Source organism: Hemicordylus capensis, chromosome 1, assembly GCF_027244095.1.
Source record: "Hemicordylus capensis ecotype Gifberg chromosome 1, rHemCap1.1.pri, whole genome shotgun sequence".
In the NCBI taxonomy this organism is placed as follows: domain Eukaryota; kingdom Metazoa; phylum Chordata; class Lepidosauria; order Squamata; family Cordylidae; genus Hemicordylus; species Hemicordylus capensis.
The window spans coordinates 73,683,580-73,705,701 of record NC_069657.1 but is presented as its reverse complement, the minus strand read 5'-3'; the positions used below and the strand labels follow the sequence as shown (position 1 = coordinate 73,705,701).

The 22,122-nt window shown below is 45.0% G+C and overlaps 1 protein-coding gene across 1 annotated transcript in view; it reads left to right on the top strand.

Annotated features, from left to right (window-relative positions):
- Positions 1-22,122, top strand: part of LOC128339361 (cytosolic phospholipase A2 epsilon-like) — a 47,670-nt gene that overhangs the window by 12,275 nt on the left and 13,273 nt on the right. Inside the window, exons 5-14 of the mRNA XM_053283126.1 lie at positions 621-663; positions 2,345-2,408; positions 8,013-8,170; positions 8,465-8,539; positions 10,209-10,246; positions 14,154-14,313; positions 15,247-15,383; positions 17,030-17,252; positions 19,239-19,353; positions 21,697-21,834. Coding sequence (XP_053139101.1) covers positions 621-663; positions 2,345-2,408; positions 8,013-8,170; positions 8,465-8,539; positions 10,209-10,246; positions 14,154-14,313; positions 15,247-15,383; positions 17,030-17,252; positions 19,239-19,353; positions 21,697-21,834 — 1,151 coding nt within the window. The remainder of the gene's footprint in view (positions 1-620; positions 664-2,344; positions 2,409-8,012; positions 8,171-8,464; positions 8,540-10,208; positions 10,247-14,153; positions 14,314-15,246; positions 15,384-17,029; positions 17,253-19,238; positions 19,354-21,696; positions 21,835-22,122) is intronic.

Sequence of the window (22,122 nt, the reverse complement as noted above, 5' to 3'; positions counted from 1 at the left end):
CGCACTGGGATGGTCTCTTGGAAGGAACTCTCCAGAGTGGCTGGAGAGTTCCTTCCCCTATTTCCTAGCCTCCACCCTGCGCCATTTTCCCTTTTCTTTGAGAGCATTCCAATCAAATGCTTTAAAAGCTCCTCAACTTGGACATTGAAAAGACCTTGATCACTTTCAGGATGAGCAGCATCTCCCATCCTTCATGCCTTTTATGTTGGGGTACCCTCTTGGAAGAAACTCCTCAGAGTAGATGCCTATTTCCTGGCCTCCTCCCTCCCATTTCTTCCTTTCTGGGGAAGAAATCTCCACCTTTCTGGCCACCTCCTGAGCTGGGCTTTGCCCCCATAGTCTGCTCAGGTGCTATGTCTTCCTTATCACTCTGGAGAGGTGGCCACTTTAGGGATCCCTTGGCTGAACCATGATGCTCATGCAATGGTGCCAGTGGCACCATCACTTCTCACCCAGCTTTGGAAGTATCTGGTCAGTGCAGAGCCAATGGGAAGCCAGTGGGAAGTGGCACAGTTCCTGATACATGGTTTTAAAAAAAGCAACAAAATGCAAACAGAATGCCATCCTTAATTGCCAGTTACCTAAATAATGTGATTTCCTCCCCTTATTTCTCCTTTTAGCCCTGATGCTCCAGAAAATATCGCTACAAATGGAGTCCTAGTAGTAAGCTTACTTTTCTATTATTTTTCCTTATCTGCACAGCCATAGGGCTAGCAGAACATTGTCCCTAAAGTGAGTATACACAGAATCTGCACACCCAAACATTCTTGCATATGACTTGTTGGAACTAGCAGCTGTTCCTCCTATCTCACCCACACAATTCCCTGCAGGAACTCATGATAAGGGAAGCGGAGAGATACTTGGTTTCAGCTTTCATAACAGTAGGCTCATCTACAATTTGACTGAGTGCCACCTAGTGGTAAAAAGGAAAAGTGTACTGCATTTGGTATTTTCATATCTTGGGTTCCAAATTCCGAGGATGTATTATTTTTGTGTGATAATGATTTTCCCCTATTAACTGTACCAACACCTGCATATATTGATAAATAATTATGAAGCTTCACTTAATAGCAGGTGTCCCCCACCCCAAACCATTAAATCAGATTTTCAGTTGTAGTACATAATCTTTTATATTTAGGTGAAATATGCTGCTGTTTTGGTACAACTGTGGAAAATCTATTCCCCTAGTGGATGCTATATAGCTTGCTGCAAAAGAAATTCTTGTGATTACAATCATGAAGAAACCTTCTCTTTTATTCCATTACTAGCAAAGTGCTAATCCTTAGGTATAGTTCAGTAATAGCTTTGCATGTAGAAGCTACCAGGAAACAACCCCTCCCTGAAACCACTTCCAGTCAGAGTTGACAATACTAACTTACCTGAACCAATGGTCTGGCTCAATGAAAAGCAGGCTCTGTTATGATGGACAGGTATTACATCTGTTATCTTCATATCCTGGCTTCCTAAACCATGGCTATGGAGAAATTATAGTGGTGAGCAGAGGCTCCATATCTTGCAGAGAACCCTTGCCATGGGAACAGGGCTCTCTAATGTCAGGAATAGCAAGTAGGATTTGTTTCCACCAGTTGTGGCAGTTGTGTTCCCACAGGCACAACTTTATTATTATTTTCCCCCATACAAGTGGAAAAGAAAGTCCCTTGCTCCTGATAACTCCAGGGTTGTGGGGGAGGGGGAAGATCGAGGAGCAGGTTTTACCCTCTCCTAACAGTTTTTTTTTTAAATTACAGCCCATTCACTTTGCTCCATAGAACTTATTGGAAGCCATTAATAATAAAGTCCACTCTTATTTGCATAGTCCATATGCTTTTAGCTGCACAGCCTTCCCCTGCATTCTGCTGGGTGTGATGGTAAAGTGTGGCAGAGTGCAGGGAACTGGGATGGATAACTAGAATATTATTGCCAATCAGTATGCACACATTACAATTAGAAGAGGGATTAAACTCTAGCTAGTACATAATTTCTAAATAGAGCCAGGGTTACTTAAATTGTCCTGAATGCATACCCGTTGACCTAAAGACTTAATTCTTAATCCCCAGTGTGTGGGGACTGGTTGGGGATACTCAATAGAAAGGGCTCTTCTACGGCAACAAGCAATACTGTAAAGTCCTCTTTTAGCCCTCTTCTCTTTAGAATTACTGCACAGGTTCCAGGGCTAAGTTCAAACATAGGAAACAGGTTTGGGAGTCTTTTTGTCCTGCTTTAATTGCCTACCAGCTTGTATAATACAACGAGACTGAGCATACAAACTCATACTTGCCTTCCATTCGGTCTTTTATTCTTGCACTTGTCTTTGTCTCTTACACGCGTCGTTCTCTCTTAATAGGCCCGAGAAGTTGCCTGTTTGGAAGTTCAAGTGGATGGGGGGAGAATGAAGAAGGATTCAACAGGTTAGTTACCTCATATAAGGGTTCTGGTTCTGTATGACATGGCTAAAAATTGGCCATTGTCTGCCTCTCTGTGTGGGCCAAACTGCACATTAGGTAAAACATGTAGTTGTTTCTCCCTTGTGTGCTTTGTTTGTTGTTGATGTTGGTGTTGTTATTGTTAAATATCAGCTGCAGAAGGCCTAATCCAGACTGGGACTACAAAAGGGGTGGAGGGAGGCTTTAACCTTTTCCCTCTGCCATGCACTTTGGAGTGCATATAGAATGGAGATTCAGAGGAACAGACCTCCCCATGCAATAAAGGAACACACTGAGTTTGTGTTGGGACAACTTTCATTGACATCATGACAGGTGCACTCTCAGCACAACCTCTCCCCTATTTGCGTCGTGTGCCGGGATGGTATTGTCTGTATCGGCCCCTCATCTCATTGATGATGATCTATAGCAGGCATCCCCAAACTACGGCCCTCCAGATGTTGCTGAACTACAACTTCCAGCATACCCAGCCACAAAAAATTCTGTCTAGGGATGCTGGGAGTTGTAGTTCAGCAACATCGGGAGGGCCGCAGTTTGGGGATGCCAGGTCTATAGGTTTAATCATTTAATTCTACAAGTGTGTCAAGCATTTTACGTACATTATCTTGTCATTCTTACAAAACCCTGTAAAGTAGCCCAATATTAGAATTCATGGCAGAGTCAAAATTCAAACTGGGGATTTTGGCTTTAGCCACTATGTCACACCAGCAAAATAAGCAAAATAAGGTATTTCCAACACCTCCTCCATCTGCGCCTCAGCAACTGCTTCAGTTGGTGGTAATTCTTCTTCCATATCTTGAGCCTGTGTTGCTCTTTGCAGTTCTTCCAGCTCAACTCCTGTGAATACTTTATTTCTTATTATGAATCTTCTCTGGTCTCCTAGCCTTTGTTCTGTTATTTCTGTACCTGGATGCTTCTCTTTCCAAATTTGGTACATTCTTTTTAAGTAACCTCTTCTAGTTGGACTAGACTTGTAATAGCAGATCATTATTTCCTTGTTGGCATTTTTCGTATATTTTTTTTCGGTTAAGCGACGTTTCTTCAAGTAGCTTTGCTGTCTCCAGCCCTGGTTGCTCAACTGAAGATCCTGAGTCCTGTAGCCCACTTGCCACCAGATGTCCAGGGAATATAGCACCTGGCACGGTCCTTGTTGACCCGGGCGACGACCTCTCCGGTATAGATTTATTAAAGTTACGTCTCACCATATTGTTGATGGTAGAGGCACTCTTTGTCTGGCTCCTCTGGTGAGACCTGTCCAGTATGGTTGGACCTCTGACATAGCTCTCACCTTCATCAGAGCACACAAGCCCCACAACCACGTCAAGGTAGTGCCTCACTGGGGGTTGTTGTTGTTGTTATTATTATTATTATTAAATTAATTCGATTTCTATAACGCCCTTCCAAAAATGGCTCAGGGTGGTTTACAAAGAGAAATAACAAACAAATAAATAAGATGGCTCCCTGTCCCCAAAGGGCTCACATTCTAAAAAGAAACATAAGACAGACACCAGCAACAGTCACTGGAGGTACTGTGCTGGGGGTGGATAGGGCCAGTTACTCTCCCCCGCTAAATAAAGAGAATCACCACAGTAAAAAGTGCCTGTTTTTTAGATGTGGTAACCAGAATTGTACACAGTACTCCAGATGTACTGCACCATAGATTTGTATAATATGAGCATTTTAATTTTCAATCCCCTTCCTAAAGATCCCTAGCAAGGAATTTGCCTTTTGTACAGCTGCCACACATGGATGTGACATTTTCAATTAGCTGTCCACAGTGACCCCAAGATCTCTCTCCTGGTCAGTCACTGACAGCTCAGACCCCATAAGCGTATGTATGAAGTTGGGGGTGCCCCCCACTTTACACTTATTTATATTGAACCGCATTTGCCATTTTGTCACCCACTCCCCTAGTTTGGAGATAGAGATCCTTTTGTAGCTCCTCACAATCTGTTTTGGATTTCACCACCCTGAATAGTTTAGTGTCATATGCAAATTTGGCCACTTTACTGCTTACCCCATCTCAGTTTCTCAACCACCGGTCCCTGGACCGCTGCCAGTCCCCGAAGGGTTTAGTGCCGGTCCCTGACAGGGAGTCAAACCCCCCCCCACACACACAACTGCAATAAAGGCACTTACTTCCTCAATTTTGCACATGGCACGGAAGAGGGAGAGGAGGAGTGTCACGGAGGCGTGGGACCCTTCTTGTGCCTTGCCTCCACGTGCTGCTGAGATCTTCCTACAGCTATCTTACTCCCGATCTTTACAGCTTCAAACTGTATGCAGCGCAGGGGCATCAAGGAAAAGGTATGGCAGTGGGTGCCACTTGAAGGGCTGCTGGTTCTTGCATGCTCATTGTTTGCAGCCAAGGTTGATTGATTGAAACCCAGCTGCCTGTTGCGGCTGAGGTGCCTTGAGAGGGAACGCTGTTTCCCTCTTGCATCGGTGGGGTGTTGTGGTCCTTCGGTCCCCTGTAACCCCCTGGTCTGCACTGCTGGTGCAAGACGGCGGTCCCCTTTGTGACCTCGCCAGGGGGTGGAACCTCTGGCCAGGATCATGCAGCAGTGAGGGCTAAGTGGCGGAGGGAGGGAGGAGGGCTGACTTGGCTCGGGCTTTGCAGAAAGGGAATGCAGGTGGACCTTCCTTGGGGGAGGGGGAGCAAGCACACGTAGCAAGGAGGGCTAAGTGGAAGAGGGAGGCGACGTGGTATGGGGAAGAGGCAAGATACCATTTTGTGCGTTCATGCAAAAGCGTCATTGGATGAATGTCACTGGAATGAAGTGATCCTGGGGATTTGATGCCCAGCATGGTTTGTGTCTGATACAAACCGATTTAAAACCAGCTGCCTGTTGCGGCCAAGGCACCTTGAGAGGAAACGCCATTTCCCTCTTGCATTGGTAGGGTGTCGTGGTCCCTCGGCCCCCTATAAACCCCTGGTCTGCACTGCCGGTGGAAGACGGCGGTCCCCTTTATGACCTCGCCGGGTGCGGGGGACAACCTCTGGCCAGGATCATGCCACAGTGAGGGCTAAGCAGAGGAGGGAGGGAGGAGGGCTGCCTTGGCTCACCTTGGCTCACCTTGCAGGTACGCATGGGCAGCATGTGGGACCACGTGAGCTGCATGGCCCCAAAGGCAGGCTGGTGTGATTGGCACACGCAGGGGAGTTGGGAGGGGGGCACAGAAGCACGCATTGTAAGAGAGGATGGGGGAACACCTGCTACACTCTGTTGCGCAAGGACAGTGGCGGCAGCTCTTGGACCCAGGCGACCTTCCGAGCACGGTCCGGTGCACCATTGCCTCACCCACCCTGAACAGTGGCTCGTCTCCCCAGCGAGGAAGATGAGGCATCCACCACTACAACGCCCCATGCCCTCCACCATCTCAGAATCACCCCCTTCCCTTTAATGCCAGGTCTCCACCGCTCTTCTTCACATTTTCTTTCACCGTTAAAAAAAACCCCCATTCCTAGCACCTGCCATGTAACCATTTTTAAGGAGTTTTGGAGGAGCTGCGCGGGTTTCATTAGGTCCGCCTCACAAAGTGCACATCTAAGAGCAGGATCCAAATCAAGCCAGGTGATCATGACCAAGCAGCATTGACACAAATGAGAGATGACTAAATTAATTTCAGTGGGTGGTCCTGACTAACATTGTCTGGATCCGGCCCTGCGACTACACAACTAAAACCCCTGCTAAAACTCCACCTCCATCATGAGAAGGTTAAACTGTAGACTTCCAGCTCTACTGAACTTGCCCAGCTCTCCTCTACTCACCTGCTTTTTGCTTTGCTTGACATCCAGCCTTATGAAGCGTTTTTGGGAATTCAAAAGCTTGCTTGTGTGTTGCTTTCATTGGCCCCATGTAGCTTTTGAATTTTTCTAATGTCCCAACATCCCCTCTCCATTGAGTAATCACAAGCACCCCCACCCCACACATACTGGAGACAAATTTGTTCACCCAGGCTTTTAGATTCAGGGGTTCTCAACCTTGGGTCCCCAGATGTTGGTGGACTTCAGCTCCCATAATCCACAGCCATAATGGCCAAATGCCATTGTAGTTGGGGGTTATGGGAGTTTAACTGAGGGACCCAAGATTGAGAACCCCTAATATTCCATGTTTGCAAAAGATTCCAAATTTAATGATTTTAATTCTTATATTATTTTAATTGTAAACTGCCCAGAGATGCAAGTTTTGGGCAGTATAGAAGTCTGATAGATAGACAGATAAACTTGAAACCCCTTTACTAGCTGCTGGTCCGGGAAACTGCGCATGAAGAATGTAGCGGTCCTTGAAACTCTGCACGAAGAATTTAGCGGTCCTTGACTCCAAAAAGGTTGAGAAACACTAGATCATTTATGAATAACTTAAAGTTAACTATGACTGAGTGGTGAGGTCGAGGAATTGGGTGATATGCTGCGGTGGGTCTTCCAGCTTGCTTTCAGTGCTGTAATTGTGTAGGTTCCTCTCTCTCTCTTTTCCCCCCTCTCACAGAAATGTCATATACATTATAAAAAATGACATTTCACTTCTAAAGGATTGTTTGTTTGTTTGTTTGTTTGTTTATTTATTTATTATTGTTTACACAGTCAGACAGGTGTTATTGACTGGTTTGTTTTATCCAGACATCGAGTCCTTCCCAAGGACCTGGGATGCCAGAATTTTATTGTCAATATTGTTGCTGTTATTATTATAGATATCGACACAGAATATAGGCTGTTCCCAGTAAAGTTGTTGTTGTTGTTGTTCAATAAATGAAAAGAGAGTTTGTACATTAGAATATAATTTATGACTGTTGCACAAATTGATAAAGGGTATCTAATGGTTTATAAATGCAACTAGCTTTTGTCATTTTCCATGATAGATTTCATTTGGTGATAGTTGCCAGTTTTGAATATTCCCTGATGAAATTTTTAATAATGAATGTTAGATTATGTGAAATTGACCATCCACTATAATAAATTCTGACAATTTAGTTGCTTTATGCCTTGTTATTAAATGGACCATGTTGCTTCTTAGTTTCTGAGGGTTTCATGTTTGAAGATATTAAAATATTACTGTTGGACTTCAAAGCTCTGTTGAATTCCATAGGACACAACCAGGCATAGCAAGCCCAGGGTAGCCCTTGCACTTGATGACATTCAGCTGACCTAAGCTACTCTCTGGCATATGTGTCCAGCATTTACAAAAAGTTTAGGATACATTGATGTAGACCAGTATTTTTACAGGGATTGATTATCATACAGATCTGGTGGGCCACTGTGGGAAACAGGATGCTGGACTAGATAGGCCTTGGGCCTGATCCAGCAGGGCTATTCTTACGTTGATGTGTGAGCACTATAAGATATTCCCCTCAGGTAATAGAGCCACTCTGGGAAGAGCAGAAGGTTCCAAGCTCCCTCCCTGGCATCTCCAAGATAGAGTTAAGGGAGACTTCTGCCTGCAACCTCAGAGAAGCCACTGCCAATCTGTGTGGATAATACTGAGCTAGATGGACCTATGGTCTGACTCAGTATATGACAGCTTCTTATGTCCCTATGTTCTTATCTCTGTCTACCTTTTTGTCTTTCTTTAGAAGGAAGATTTGCTCTTTCAGTGAGTGGATCCCATGAAGAAACCCAGAACCTCACATTGCGCACTTGGTTTTGCCGTGCTGCTCCTGCTAAATTTCACTATATGAAATATTTCCAATCAGAACTAGACATTGAACTGCGCAGGAGACAGCTCTGTGCGGTATGTTATTTTAAATGCTTGAAGAGACTGGGAGATGTCTGTAAGTGAGCTGATGGGGAGCAGAGAGCAAGTATGGTGCAATGGGGGCTAGGAGTGAGTAGACCCAGTTTCAATACCCTACTCAGCCATGGGGTGGGGCTCTGGGTTGTGATTGTTGTGAGAATAGCATATGTATATGGGAAAAAATTGTGTGTGCTGCCTTGGGTTCTATAGAGGAAGGGTTAGATATTATGGAACTAAGAGTAATATGGATTCCTTTAAAGGGCTCTCTCTTTGTGATCACTTTTTATGCAGGCTTCCAGAGAGAATGAGTCGACGACTGTTCCCCTGAATTCACTTCCTATTCAAGAGAAGGTGACAATAGCACCGGTGAGAGTCAGCTGTTGACTTTCTGGAACAAAAGCACAGCAATACTTTTTCAGTTGATGGGGTAATATAGAGTGCATCTGTATTATCATTTATAACAGGGAAAGCAGCTGCATGTTGACTCTTTCTTCTTATTCACTTGTGGTGAAGCTTTCCTGTAAAGAGGCCCCACTTGAGCCCAGTTCGGGCATTATGTTGTACAGGCATGCATACAGATGTCTGTGCACATAGATGTGTTCTGTACATGCGTCCAGTTTAAAAGTTAACCTGGACAAGGCCCCCTTTAGACAGTTAAGAATTGCACTTGTCTATGTGCACTGAACATAATGTGGAACTAATTGCACATGCATACAGATCTATATGTGCATGTATTTGTGCATACAGGGAGTGAGTATACATGTATACTGTATACAGATGGTACATGCATTAAACATAACTAACTTAACCCGCACAGTTCATCAGTGCGCTAGGACTTTGTTGCTTTCCTTGCCCCTGCCACAGTCGCAGCTTTATTGCTCAGTGTCAGTCACCCACTCTCAGCTGCCCACTGCTCACTCCCCATCCCTGCCGCTTGCTTGCTCACTTCCTGCTCACCCACTTACTCACCCCCACTTGCTAACTCGCTCGCTCACTCCCCACTCACTTGCCCCCTCACCACCACTCACTCACTCACCCCCTTCTTGCTGCTCACTGGCCCCCTTCCCACCACTCGCTCACTGGCCCCTTCCCCACTGCTCACCCACCCCTCCCTGCTCACTAGCTTGCCCTCTCCCTGCCTGCTCACTCGCTCACCCCCACCTGCTCCTCTTCCCTATCTGCATATGGAATCTGCACCTCCCAATCTCCATGATGCTTCTGTTCTGTTACCTCTGATTGGAAAAGCACTGTGTGGGAGGGGCTTGCCATGTATGACTTTAGTGTATTATCTATATAGATGTGTGAATAGGCCTACTGTCGGATCTATATTTAACCACAATCTATATTTAAACACAGGGGACCATCTTATTTATTTATATATTATTTATGTATTATTTATTTTTCTATGTAAACTGCTTTGAGAAGTTTGGTTGAAGAGTGGTATATAAATATTCATAGTTGTAAGAGTAGTAGTAGTCGTCTGAAGGATGTTAGCCTTTCTAATTCTAGCATTATTCAGCACCAAATTGGTCAGCGGGGGGTGGGGAGAATAAAAGAGCTGTACATGTTGTGTTAACTTTTTCTTGCTATTAATTTATATCCACTCAGATAACCTGTATATGCATTATGACTCAAACCAAGCAGGATAATCTCATATCTCTATCTGGTGCGATTTGGTGTATCTGGTGTGATTTATTTCTTTTATTCCTTGGCCCATTATTTATTCATTGGTTACTCAAATATACTTCGGGATTTAGATAGTGGGATTTAGATCACCTTAAACCTGCTTTGGGTTTGATCTACAGAGTTTGGAAAACGAAAGCCATTTTGTACAGCTTAAGGAAAATAACAGTTGTGGTTTTTTAAACTTTTACACATGGGAACAATTGTATAGACACATATGCATACATGTATTTCAGATAATTTGGAGGAGGAATACAGTATGAGAAAATGTTTTTAAAGTCCGGAAACTGAAAGGAATAAAGTTCAGACGTTCTATGGCACTCAGTGATATGCATATTTTTGATTTTTTCAGAACAAAACATTTGATCTGGATGTGAAATCAAAAGATTGGTAAGAAAGCCTTTTCTAAATCTCAGAGGCATATGTACACATCTTTCTTGTTCTCTCTTCCTCCTGCGCTTACTTTATCCCATTTTTCTACAGAATCTCATAGAAATAACTGATGTCCTTCCAGACATTTATATAATCCAACATCAGTACAAATTACCACAGGAAAAAAAGAACATGGGGAATCCACACTAAGAAAATGGAAGTTGTATTATATTCTTAGTGCCATCTGCTGGCAATCTGTGAAAGAGCAGTGAAAAAGCTGCCTGTTTTCAAGTTAGAAAAAAAGGAATATGAAAAAAGACCCCTCTTTTACTCTTGTTTCGCAGATTGTTGCAGATTGCCAGTAGAGGGCACTAAGAATATAATACAACTTCCATTTTCTTGGTGTGGATTCCCCAGGTTTTCCTCCATGGTAATTTGCACTGATGTTGGAATATATCAGCTCTGGAACTGGACTAGAGTTTTTGGAGAACATGGTTCACAGCAGGTCTGTTTTTTTGTTTTTTTTTAAGTGTACACCTAACAATTTAAAGTGTTGATGTGGCAAATAAGTGTACTGTACTGGTCACCTGTTGGAGAGCCATGACTGTCTGCAGCTACTGTTGATTTTGTATTCAGTAGCAAATTATATTCAGTAGCAAATTGTAGACTTGTCTGTGAAATGAAGCAAAGTCTTCCTCTGTTAGATGTGGATGTTTGCCCTTCATTTTCTTTTCCTTGTCTGGGAAGAACAAATATGTAATCAATTTCTGGAAATGTCTAGCAAACCCAAACAGATTAACTTGTAATTGATTTATTATTAACTTGCTATAAAATAAAACCCATGACAAGCATAAGTGCTGATTAGCATACATGCTTCCTGTTATTGCAGATACTAGAGTTGCTGGATCACTTCCTAAGCATGGTGGTTAAGTTGCATGTTGGGAAGACACATCCAGAATTAAATGGCCTTTATCATGCAACAGAACTATTAAAGTTTCCAGTGGCTTATTCAATAAATAACCCTAGTTATGCACAAAAATCAGGTACCCTTCAGACATGGCAAACACAATCCTCACACAGTTCCCCCATTCAATCCCCATTATGTTTTCCTAATAACTTGAGATCCCACCAAATTCCAGAGCTGCCTCCAACAGGTGAAGGCAGTTTCACTATACCATTCTAACCCACTTCACTATTTGCACACAGGTACACTATGCCACAGAAGGCCAGGCAGATGTCATGTGGCACTATCTGTTTCAAATCAGTGTTGTCTTTTACATTCTTGATGCACCTTTTGGTCAGCCAGATGATCTATCTTGAGACCAATTGATCCTAAGATATATAATGGGTCAAAGAGGCATCAGTCCAATCAAGCTGAGCATGCCTAAGCCCAGTGATTGGGGAGTTTTTCTAAGCACACTTAACTCTTTGCTGAATTGTGACTAGGGATGTGAACAAAACTAGTATGCCCATTTCGGTTTGAGTCTGAAATGGACTCGAACAGAACTGGGCATGTTCGGTTTCACCCCACCCCCGAACAAACCCTCCAGCTTGGCTCAAATTCAAGCTGGTCCGGGAGTCCTAATAAAAAAATCTCCTCACTGCCTCTGGAGGGTGCTGCTGGGGCCTCAGGGGGGTCTCCGGTGGTTGCCCTCCGCCCGCCAGCCTACCTGTCTCAAAACAGCCCAGTTTGGGTGGTTTTCTGCCTGTTTGGGGCCATTTTTAGCCCGTTCTGGGCCTCTTTGAACTGCCAGCGGCCATTTTGGAGGCTGCAGTGTATGCACACTGGCTGCCATGAATGTGCACTTGCCATCTGCATGACCCCGGATGGCCACCACCAGCGTGAAGAAGCCCAGAAGAGGCCGAAAATGGCCCAGAACGGGGCATGTTTGGTTCCCCCCGACAACAGACCTTCCCGGCTCAGCTTGAATTTGAGCCAATCCAGGGTTTGTTATATATCCTCTGTTCACCTGCAGTTCCCCCTTCCCCCACCGGCCTCCCCCTGGTCTCAAAACGACCTGGTTCGGACCGTTTTCAGTTCCTTCTGGGCCTCTTTGTGCTGGCAGTGGCCATTTTGGAGGCTATAGCGCATGGGCACTGGCCATCTGTGTGCACTGGGCCATTTTGAGACCAGGGGGGAGCTGGCAGGAGGAGGGGGAACCACCAGAGATCTCCGATGTGGCTGCAGCAGCGCCCTCCGGAGGTGTTGAGTCCTTTTTCATGTGTGTGACTACTTGCCCCCTTTGTGTTTAAGCATGAGTTCAGTTGAACAATAAACTAGTTTAAATAGCAATCAGTGATACAGCATGGGGAAGGGGAACAAGTGCTACTGTACTAAAAAAAGGAGAACTTCTGAGTGTACATGTGCACATTTTTGTTATCTTGCTTGTTTGCTTGATGACAACTAAGTCCCTAGGGAGAGAGAGGTCCTAACACTCCTGCCTTTGCAGTGGCCTCAGAATGTAAGGGTAGTCATAAAAGGAGGCAGAGAGACTTTGCTACTAGGGGTGTGTGTTTCGTTTCAGATACAAAATATTTTGTGCCCCAAACAGGCCATTTTGGCTGTTTTGTAGCTGAAACAAAACACCCAATTCTCAAAACAGAAAGTTTTGTAGCTGAAACAAAATGTCCCTGTTTCAGATACAAAATGCTCTGTTGTTTCTGCTGTTTTGGAACTCCATTTTGCAATCGCAAAAAGTCTTTCTCCTCAATCTCCATTTTGAGTTTTGACATCTGTTTTAATCTCCAGCCCTTCCAGCCTGCAGATTGGCCAGCAAAAGCATGGGCTGATATGCTGGCAATTGTGTCCTTATTCCTTTTAAGGAAATTAAAGGGTAAAATTTATCCTCATTGGCCAGTGGGGTAGTTTGCACATCTCAGAAACAACAGAACCCAGTACCCCATGGGTTAGCAACCCATGGTGGTGGTTGGCACCCTATGTGCTCTACATCACCACTAGCCCTGGGCCACCCCAGTACCCCCCAAGTGCAGTTATGGGGCTGCTGAAACCTCCATCTTTCCCTATGGGGAAGAACTTTAATGACGTGCAAACTCCATTAACTCTTTAAAAATCAGCCCTCTGCCCAATTCCTTTGAAATAATTCTGGCAGCTTCCTTGCCCCCACTGGGCAGTACCACGTACCCTACTCTGCTCTGGGTCACCCCTTTCCACCCGATGTGAAGCTATACATTTGCTGAAACCTCCATTATTCCCTATGGGGAACATCTTAAATTTCAAAAATTCACCCAAAATCAGCCCTTTGCCCAATTCCTCTGAAATTGGTAGCTTCTACTCATTGGGCACTACCACCCCCAACCACTAGTTTTGCCCCAGGGCCATTTTTTAAAAATTCAAAATGTTTCGGATTCGGATTTTGCAATTTCAAACAAAGAACAAAATTGGGGTGTTTCAGATTGGCTGATTTCGAACAAAGAACAAAACGGGGGGGGGGACACACACACACAACCCTATTTGCTACCTTCTTTCCCATCTCCCTTATCTCCTCACCAGGCTTTACCCTCACCTGAGACTGGGTGTCATATCTGGAGATCTGCTTTCACTGGCTTCCAAGCCCTCTGCTTGACCTGCTTATCATCAGCCAGTGCTTTTAATAGTTCCTGACAACTGCTACAGATCTTGCAAAAAGACAAACCCCATCTTGTAGGGCTTGTCCTCCTGCAAGATCTCCCTGATGTGGAAAGCCTGCACCCTAGTCTCCTTTCACCTGCTTCTGTGTCAGTTCCTGGACTCACCTTAGACCTGACCACTCTGGCAAAAGGTCTGGCTTCCTTTTCTTTAGCTCCACCCCTCTAACTCGGCACTGTTGCCACAACCAGCTATGTCACTGAGAATTCAGTGTCCTCAGACAGCCAACATGTATAGCAGCATGTAAATCTGACTGCATACCTGTTTTCCTGCTTATAGGACTCAGGGGCTGCTGTTCAAAAGCCCCAAAAATATTGATGTGCGCCTAGGATATGATCTGTGCTCAGATGAGACAGATTTCTTGCAAAGACGGAAGAAAGTGGTTGCCGATGCTTTGAAAGGACTTCTTCGTTTAGGGCATGGCCTGCAAGACCATGAAGTAAGTGGTACAGAAGAGTCACAAGAGGGCCACATTATCTGTAGATGAATTGTACAGTCATTTGGGTGTTGTGCAAAAAAGTGTATTTTCACAAGTGGCATGAAAAGCACTGTTTACTTTCCCCGCATCTGTAATTCAAATGCATAATCTGCACTGGCACGGAATGGATATTCAGCAGAAAAAGGACTAACGTGATCCTGTCCCCCATTAACTACATTCCCACATGCAAACAAGTAGTCCAAGGCCATTCCCAGATGGCAATTTTACTTTCCTTCATCATGGGAAGGGCAGATGTGAGTTCACATATTGTTCAGATTTATGTCAAACTCTCTGCAAGCTTTTCCCACTTTTTGCATCATTTTTTGGGCAAATTCGAAATATTCAATATGCCCCATAACTCACAGCATTTCACCTTGCGTAATCCCGTGGTAAAGCCTGCTGTCTGGGAAAGGCCCAGGAGATGTTTAATGGCACTGCTGCACTTCTGGGGACCAGTGGAAGACAGTAGGCCACTACCCGCCCCCCGGCGCCACGTTTCTAGGGCCATTTGACTCCCTTTTTGACATTTTCTCGACCTCCGGGAACCTAACCTCCACATTTTCATTGTCCCATTTATTTATTCAGTATTCATGGTTTCTGTATCCGTGGTAGTAGCAGAGAATGGAACCCCCATGAATACTGAGGTTCTTCTGTATACTATATATACATTGTATGTGTTGAATATAATGTAAATAGGGCTGAGATTTTTTCCTATATGTTTTAATGCAGTTTATTTCCCACATTGTATCCACAATCTTCATTTCATGCATCCTATCTGTTTAAGCCTATGTCACTTTAAATGTATGAGACTTTAAGGTGTCACAGGATTTTTGTAGGTTTTTTGTCACCTTAGAGCTTTGTCATGACAGGCGGTCATTGTCCTTTGTTGAACAGGTGCCTGTGATTGCTGTGACAACTACAGGGAGTGGTATGAGAGCATTATCTGCTATGTATGGCACCCTTTGGGGTCTCCAGAGGTTGAAGCTTTTGGATTGTGTTTCATATATCGCAGGCTCCTCGGGTACAACATGGTAAGGGGAAATACTTTGATTTGTCACTTGTGTATAAATAAAAATGCTCAGTGCCTGGAAATCGTGCTGAGCCTTTCATGGAATAAATTTGTCTGCTGTAGGTTCTATTCAAAGTGAAAAATTTTGCTGTTTTTGATCAATTGTGTACAAATTGAATAATCTTAGTTTGATATCTCCTGATCTCCACTGAATGATAACATAACTACTACAGCTGTGTACTATAAGTGACTAAACATATGACTAAACATATGACAACCTCATTGTATACGTCAGGTCTGTGTGGCATCTGTGGTAGCAGAAAGAGTATCAAGATGCCACAGCTTAAGCAACACCCTGAGTTTCTGGCAACTAGGATACCACCATTTGTCAAGAAAATTCTGCGTAGGGTGTTATTACTGGTGTTATTTTTATCCATTAGCCATGACTTGTGGAGAGGTCACTTAAGGCAGGATCACCCACATATTGCCCCATTGTGCTGAAACAGGGCATTACTAATGTGATGTAACCGAAGATTGCTGTTGAGTCTGCCTTAGAACCTGATTTCATGGCTATGTTGCTGAAACACCATGAGCTTGCTCTCACGGCCAAACAGGAAAGGGGTAGTTGAAGGAAAGGCAGGATCCTACCTGACCCCTCCCAGATTACCAGAGCCTGCTCTGGGTTCTGCCGTTCATGCACCCATACAACTGGGGATCTCCACTACTAAAATTGGGAGCTGGGTCCTCCAGCTATACCACAATGCATTGTAGAAGCAGCAGAGAGGCAGCCCTCAGTACTGCAGCTTCTCTACTATGCCTGGCCCTTCTTTCCACCCAACTGTATGATAAAGATGGCTGGTGGCAGCCTGAGAGCAGTTTACATCACACCAGTGTTGCCCCCCATGAGATGGGTGCTCTAGGCACCCTTAACCTCACACCCTTAACCCTGGCTAAAAGCCGGGGCTAAAGGTTTGGCTACCTGCAAGGGCAGCTCTGGGATTGGACTCTATTCCAGCAGTGCACAAGGGCAGCCTAAGTGAGGCTGGACTGCCCTAGCCTGGGTTCGGCTGCTCATGTGCATAGCCCTTTTATGCCCTACCTCACGTTTAGCCTGGGTAGCAAGTCTGGGCTATCAGGGACAGAGCTGCTGGGTCAGGAGGGCTCCTGCTGCTGCAGATGACCAGATATTTCTGGGTTAACCCTCTTCTACACAGGAATCTCTGGTCATGAGAACAACTCCTATATTCCAGTCTTGTAAATAAACAGCACAAGAATAAGCCACTCCCTGGTTTAATATAATCTTCAGTAACACCAATGTCACCTTAAGTAGGACAGTGGGGAAATGCTTCACTAACAAGCAGAAGGTTGCCAGTTTGAATCCCCAGTGCTACTATATCGGGCAGCAGTGATATAGGAAGATGCTGAAAGGCATCATCTCATACTGCGTGGGAGGAGGCAATGGTAAACCCCTCCTGTACTCTACCAAAGACAACCACAGGGCTCTGTGGGTGCCAGGAGTCGAAATCAACTTGACGGCACACTTTATCTATACTAAGAAATGTTCACCAGCACGATGTGCAGTTCCAACATCTCCAGTAGGACTTGTGGAACTGCTGCTGCAGACACAGAATGGGGGAAAGGGAATCTTCTTCATTTTTCTTTTCTCAGGACCATGACAGATTTGTATGAAGATGCTGATTGGTCGTATAGAGATCTTGGGGAGAAAATCAAGACAGCTCGGGTGCAAGCAGCCAAATCTAAAATGAGTGCCTTTTCCTTGGAAAGTCTGAAGAACTACCACAAGGAGCTATGTCAGCGGACCATGGCAGGATATAAAACGTCCTTTATAGACCTTTGGGGACTCATGGTTGAAGCTATGCTGAATGATGGGGTATTCTATGTTTTCAGAAATATTATCTATGACTATGAGAGATGTTGGTCTGAATCAAATGACTGATCCATCTAGTCTGTCTTTTAACCGTAGATTGTCTGGGTTAGTAGTTTTACAGTATTCTTCATAATATGAGAGTAGTAATTTTAAAGTAATATTAGGAATGTGCAAGAAACAGTTTGGTACTCCTTTTGTGGAGTGCTGAAGTGGTTCAGAAGTCCGGCGTTTGAACCGGTTTGGAGGCGGGGGTCCTTTAAGGAGCAGGGAGGGTGCCCTTACCTGCCCCGCTGCTTTTCCCCCACCAGTGTTCTCCCCAAAAGTGTCCGTGCAAGGATGCAGCATACCTGCTTGCAGCCCTGGTAAATGTCATACCGGAAATGGCCAACGCGCATGTGCATGCGTGCCATGCACATGTACATCAGCCCTTTCTGTTACGACGTTCACTGGGGCTGCAAGCAGGTACGCTGTTCATACCTGAACCAGTATGAAACCTGTACGTGCACATCCCTAAGTAATATTACCCAACTGTTTCATAATTTGATATTGATTCATGCTCTGCTGTTCTATCTTGTGCTGGTCTTGCACTGTAATAAAGATGATTGATTGATAGATTAACAGTAGCTTGTGCCAGCTACTTCTAAGGCAGGGATTCTCAGACTTGGGTTCCCAGACGTTGAACTACAACTCCCATCTTTCCCAGTCACAATGGCCGAAAGGCCTAATTAGATATTTGGTAGAACTGGTAGATCTGGAGAGAGGGTGTGATTGGAGGGGAGAAGTGGCAGACTGACAAATATGCATACTGCATGTGCTTGACTCTTTCCTTGACTATCAATTGTCTTCTGTCTTTCCCTCCCCCACCTGCTTTTCTTCCAGCTGCGGCAATGGGCAAACATATAACTTAGCATACTATTAGCACCACCTCCCCCTTCTTTCTTCAAATTGCCCCCTCCGCTGTTGTTGTTTTTAGCTTTTTTGTGTTGATCCAGGTCTGCTGCAACACATCCACTTTGGCACTTAAGAGCTGGGCAGACCAGGATACTTGTGGATGATTCCCTCTCTTGTTCAGCCATAGGCTGCTAGAGTTAACACTACTGGGAATTACAGATTCTATAAGAATAGGTGCACTCTCAGGCCCCCAGTGACAGTTGTCCCAAATTGAAAGAGAGGAGAAGATGCTATTCACCAGTGTAAGGTTTTAGAACTATTGTTTTGCATGACGATCATTGTGCCATCTATGCTGGCATTGCTCTATCTGAATTAGTAGAAATTGCCACATTAATTAATATAACCCACCCCACCCCCTGTGATTTGTTGACATTTCCAATCACACATGGAACCTTTCATCTGAACAGAACTTTAGAGTGTATCTCCTTATCATCATGACTCAAATGACTGCATTGATCAGTTTTCCACTCTTAACAGACCACCTTGATCTTTATCTGATCCCCGATTTCCCTCTCTTACATAGGAAGCTGCCATATACTGAGTCAGACCATTGGTCTATCTAGCTCAGTATTGTCTTCACAGACTGGCAGTGGCTTCTCCAAGGTTGCAGGCAGGAATCTCTCTCAGCCCTATCTTGGAGATGCCTGGGAAGGAATTTGGAAGATTCTGCTCTTCCCAGAGCAGCTCTATCCCCTAAGGGGAATATCTTACAGTGCTCACACTTTTAGCCTCCCTTTCATATGCAACCAGGGCAGACCCTGCTTAGCTAAGTCATGCTTGCTACCACAAGACCAGCTCTCCTCTCCTAATATATATATATGAGCACTGTGGAAATATGTCCATAATGGTACAAAAAACACTTTTTTTAAAATGCACAGAGTGAAATTCTAGTATATGAGATGTCTTGAGGTGTTTTTACAATAGGTGTTAGTTGATCTATGCTTTGAGGGTTTATGTGGCCAATTCAGATGCAACTTTAGGTCTTCTGCTTTTTTAACATTCTTCCAGTTAATTATATTTTCCCTCCAAAAATCTTAGAACAACAACCACAAACTCTCAGATCAGCGGAAGGCAGTGAACCGGGGTCAGAACCCCCTGCCTATCTATCTGGCTCTCAATGTAAAGGACAGTGTTGCCACAAGAGATTTTAGAGGTAATGTCTTTGCAAATCTCTTACACTTTTTAAATGTTATGGTAACATATATGGACAGGCATACACATCTCAAGCCACGTAAAGGCGCAGTGGGAAAGTAACTTGCCTAGGGAGTAGGGGTGTGCACGGAACTGCCAACTGCGGTCCGGCACTGGGGTGGGGGGTAGCTTTAAGAGCGGCGGGAGGGTTTACTTACCCCTCCCGCCACTTTCCCGCTCTGGCACTGTAATCCTAAGAGTAATTGCAGTGGCAGGATACCTCCCTGCCGCCCCTTCCCTGATGCTGCTGGAAAAAACTCCCAGCAGTCCTTTGCGCGCGCGCGCACGTTGTGCGCACGCTTCACATCTCTGTGACGTGCACGCACAAAGGACTGCTGGGAGTTTTTTCCAGCAACATCGGGGAAGGGGCGGCAAGGAGGTATCCTGCCACCCCAATTACTCTTAGGATTACGGCGCCAGAGCGGGAAAGTGGAGGGAGGGGTAAGTAAACCCTCACGCCGCTCTTAAAGCTACCCCCCCACCCGAACCGGACCGCCCAGGTCCGGATCGGTCCAGACCAGTCCGGAGGCTTTTTCAATGGCCTCCGGACTGGTCCAGGCCCATCCCTACTAAGGAGCAAGAGGTTGCTGGTTCGAATCCCCACTGGTATGTTTCCCAGACTTTGGGAAACACCTATATCTGGCAGCAGCGATATAGGAAGATGCTGAAATGCATCATCTCATATGGCATGGGAGATGGCAATGGTAAATCCCTCCTGTATTCTACCTCAGAAAACCACATGGCTCTGTGGCCGCCAGGAGTCAACACCAACTCGATGGCACAACTTTACCTTTACCTTATACACATCTCAGTAAAGGTAAAAAAGGGATAACTCATCCTCTGGTGCTTGCACAGGAGACTCAATCTCAGTCCAAGCAAAGGGTTCCCTACTGTTCCCTTGCTCCTCCCCTTTCCCACAATGCCATAAATGTGCCAAGCAAAACTTCTGGATAGTGATGAGTCATGATTGCTGGCATCCCTAGCATGGAATTGCACAAAAACTATGTAACAGATTTCAAGGAACTCAAGTTTCCTGATTTCTTCGTCTTTGTCTTTTATATAAAATATTTAAATTCATAAATATTTGATATAAAATGCCTGCTCATATACTCTCAAATTTGAAAATACTCTATGGACTGTGGAGCAGTGGACCTGCATAAACATCCTCCACTGCATATATAATAGAACAGGGCTGGTCAACTTCGGCTCTCCTGAAGATGGTAACTACAACTCCCATAATCTGTGGTTACTGACCACTGTGGCTGGGGATTCTGGTAGTCCAAAAAACAACTGGAAGGCTGAAGTTGAGCAGCCTTGAATGATGATGAATCTCATTTGTAATATGAGGATATCCATTGCCAGTGTAAGCAAAAGGAATGAGTTGGAGACCTCTGACCAAAATACATGATCATTTTTGAGATAACACACATTAAGGTTGTTCTCATGTCCATTTTTGGTGGGCAAGGAGGGCATGAGGGGAAGGCAAGATCGAGCTTACTTTTTCCTCAATTACAATCCATGTGTGGGATGTGTAGCTTGCGTGTCCATTTGATTCACGCTGCTCCCGGCTCTAGATGCCCAGCTCTGTGGCTGCTCAGGCTGTTTGCAATCCAAGCAGACATATGACCAGGGACCTGGATAAAAGGACATATAAAAATCCTGGGCTACCCAGGGAGGCAGCGCCAGGATCAACCTTGATCCTGGCCAGTGGCAGAGGAAGGCTGTGGCAGCTTGTGTTCAGCTGACGTCATGGCCCCTGCCTCCCCATGTCTGACATCAGATGCAGGGGGTGGCTATCCATGCCCCTGTGTCTGATGTCAGACATGGGGGTGTAGTCTCCCTCCCAAACGGGACCGCACTGCCCCATTTGGGAGGGAGATCGACCGTGCTGCATTGACAGCGAGGCCAGGAGTGGCTCTCCTTGCCTATAAAAGGCAGGGAGAATCACTCTGGATGCACTGCCAATGCAGTGCGGGTCGATGTGAGATGCAGGGTGTGTGTCTGGGGCCGCGAGGCACAGCCCCTGGGGGTGGTGGCCTGGGTTCTTTGAACCTGTTTGCCCAATGGTGGCTTTGCCCCTTATCCTGATGCTTCACACGAGCAGCCCTACCAAGCACGGCTGACTGAGCCTGGGTAGGTCTGCTCATGTGAACATCCTCAATAACAGGTCATTACGAGGCCAATCAAAATACAATAGACTGGTAAAATCCCCAAAGGTGAGTTACTTGTAGCACTCATTAGGATAGCAGCTTTCTGTAACCATTTTAAAAGTTTAAAGTGTATACTTTGTTATCTTTCCTTGCAGAGTGGGTGGAGTTTACCCCCTATGAGGCAGGATTCCTAAAATATGGAGCTTTTGTCCGTGCTGAAGATTTTGGAAGCCAGTTTTATATGGGACACCTAATGAAGAAGCATCCAGAGTCAAGGATCTGCTTTATGCAAGGTGACTTTTTTCTGGGGGAAACATTTATCTTGATAAGAATACAGGTGATGTATTTGGTAGAACTTAAAGAGTATAAACTACTTGAAAACAGCAACGTTAGGATAATGGTTAACATCCTGTTTCCAAGATGTTTCCTCTAGGTGTGTCTTTGGAATTCATTGCACCATGACACCAAGGGATGGAGGCAACTGCTAAATTATATGTGTCATGATTATTTGTGGCTTGTCAAGCCATTCTGTTTTTCTGGACTATGAAATTCATCATCATACTGTTCTGTTCTGATCCATG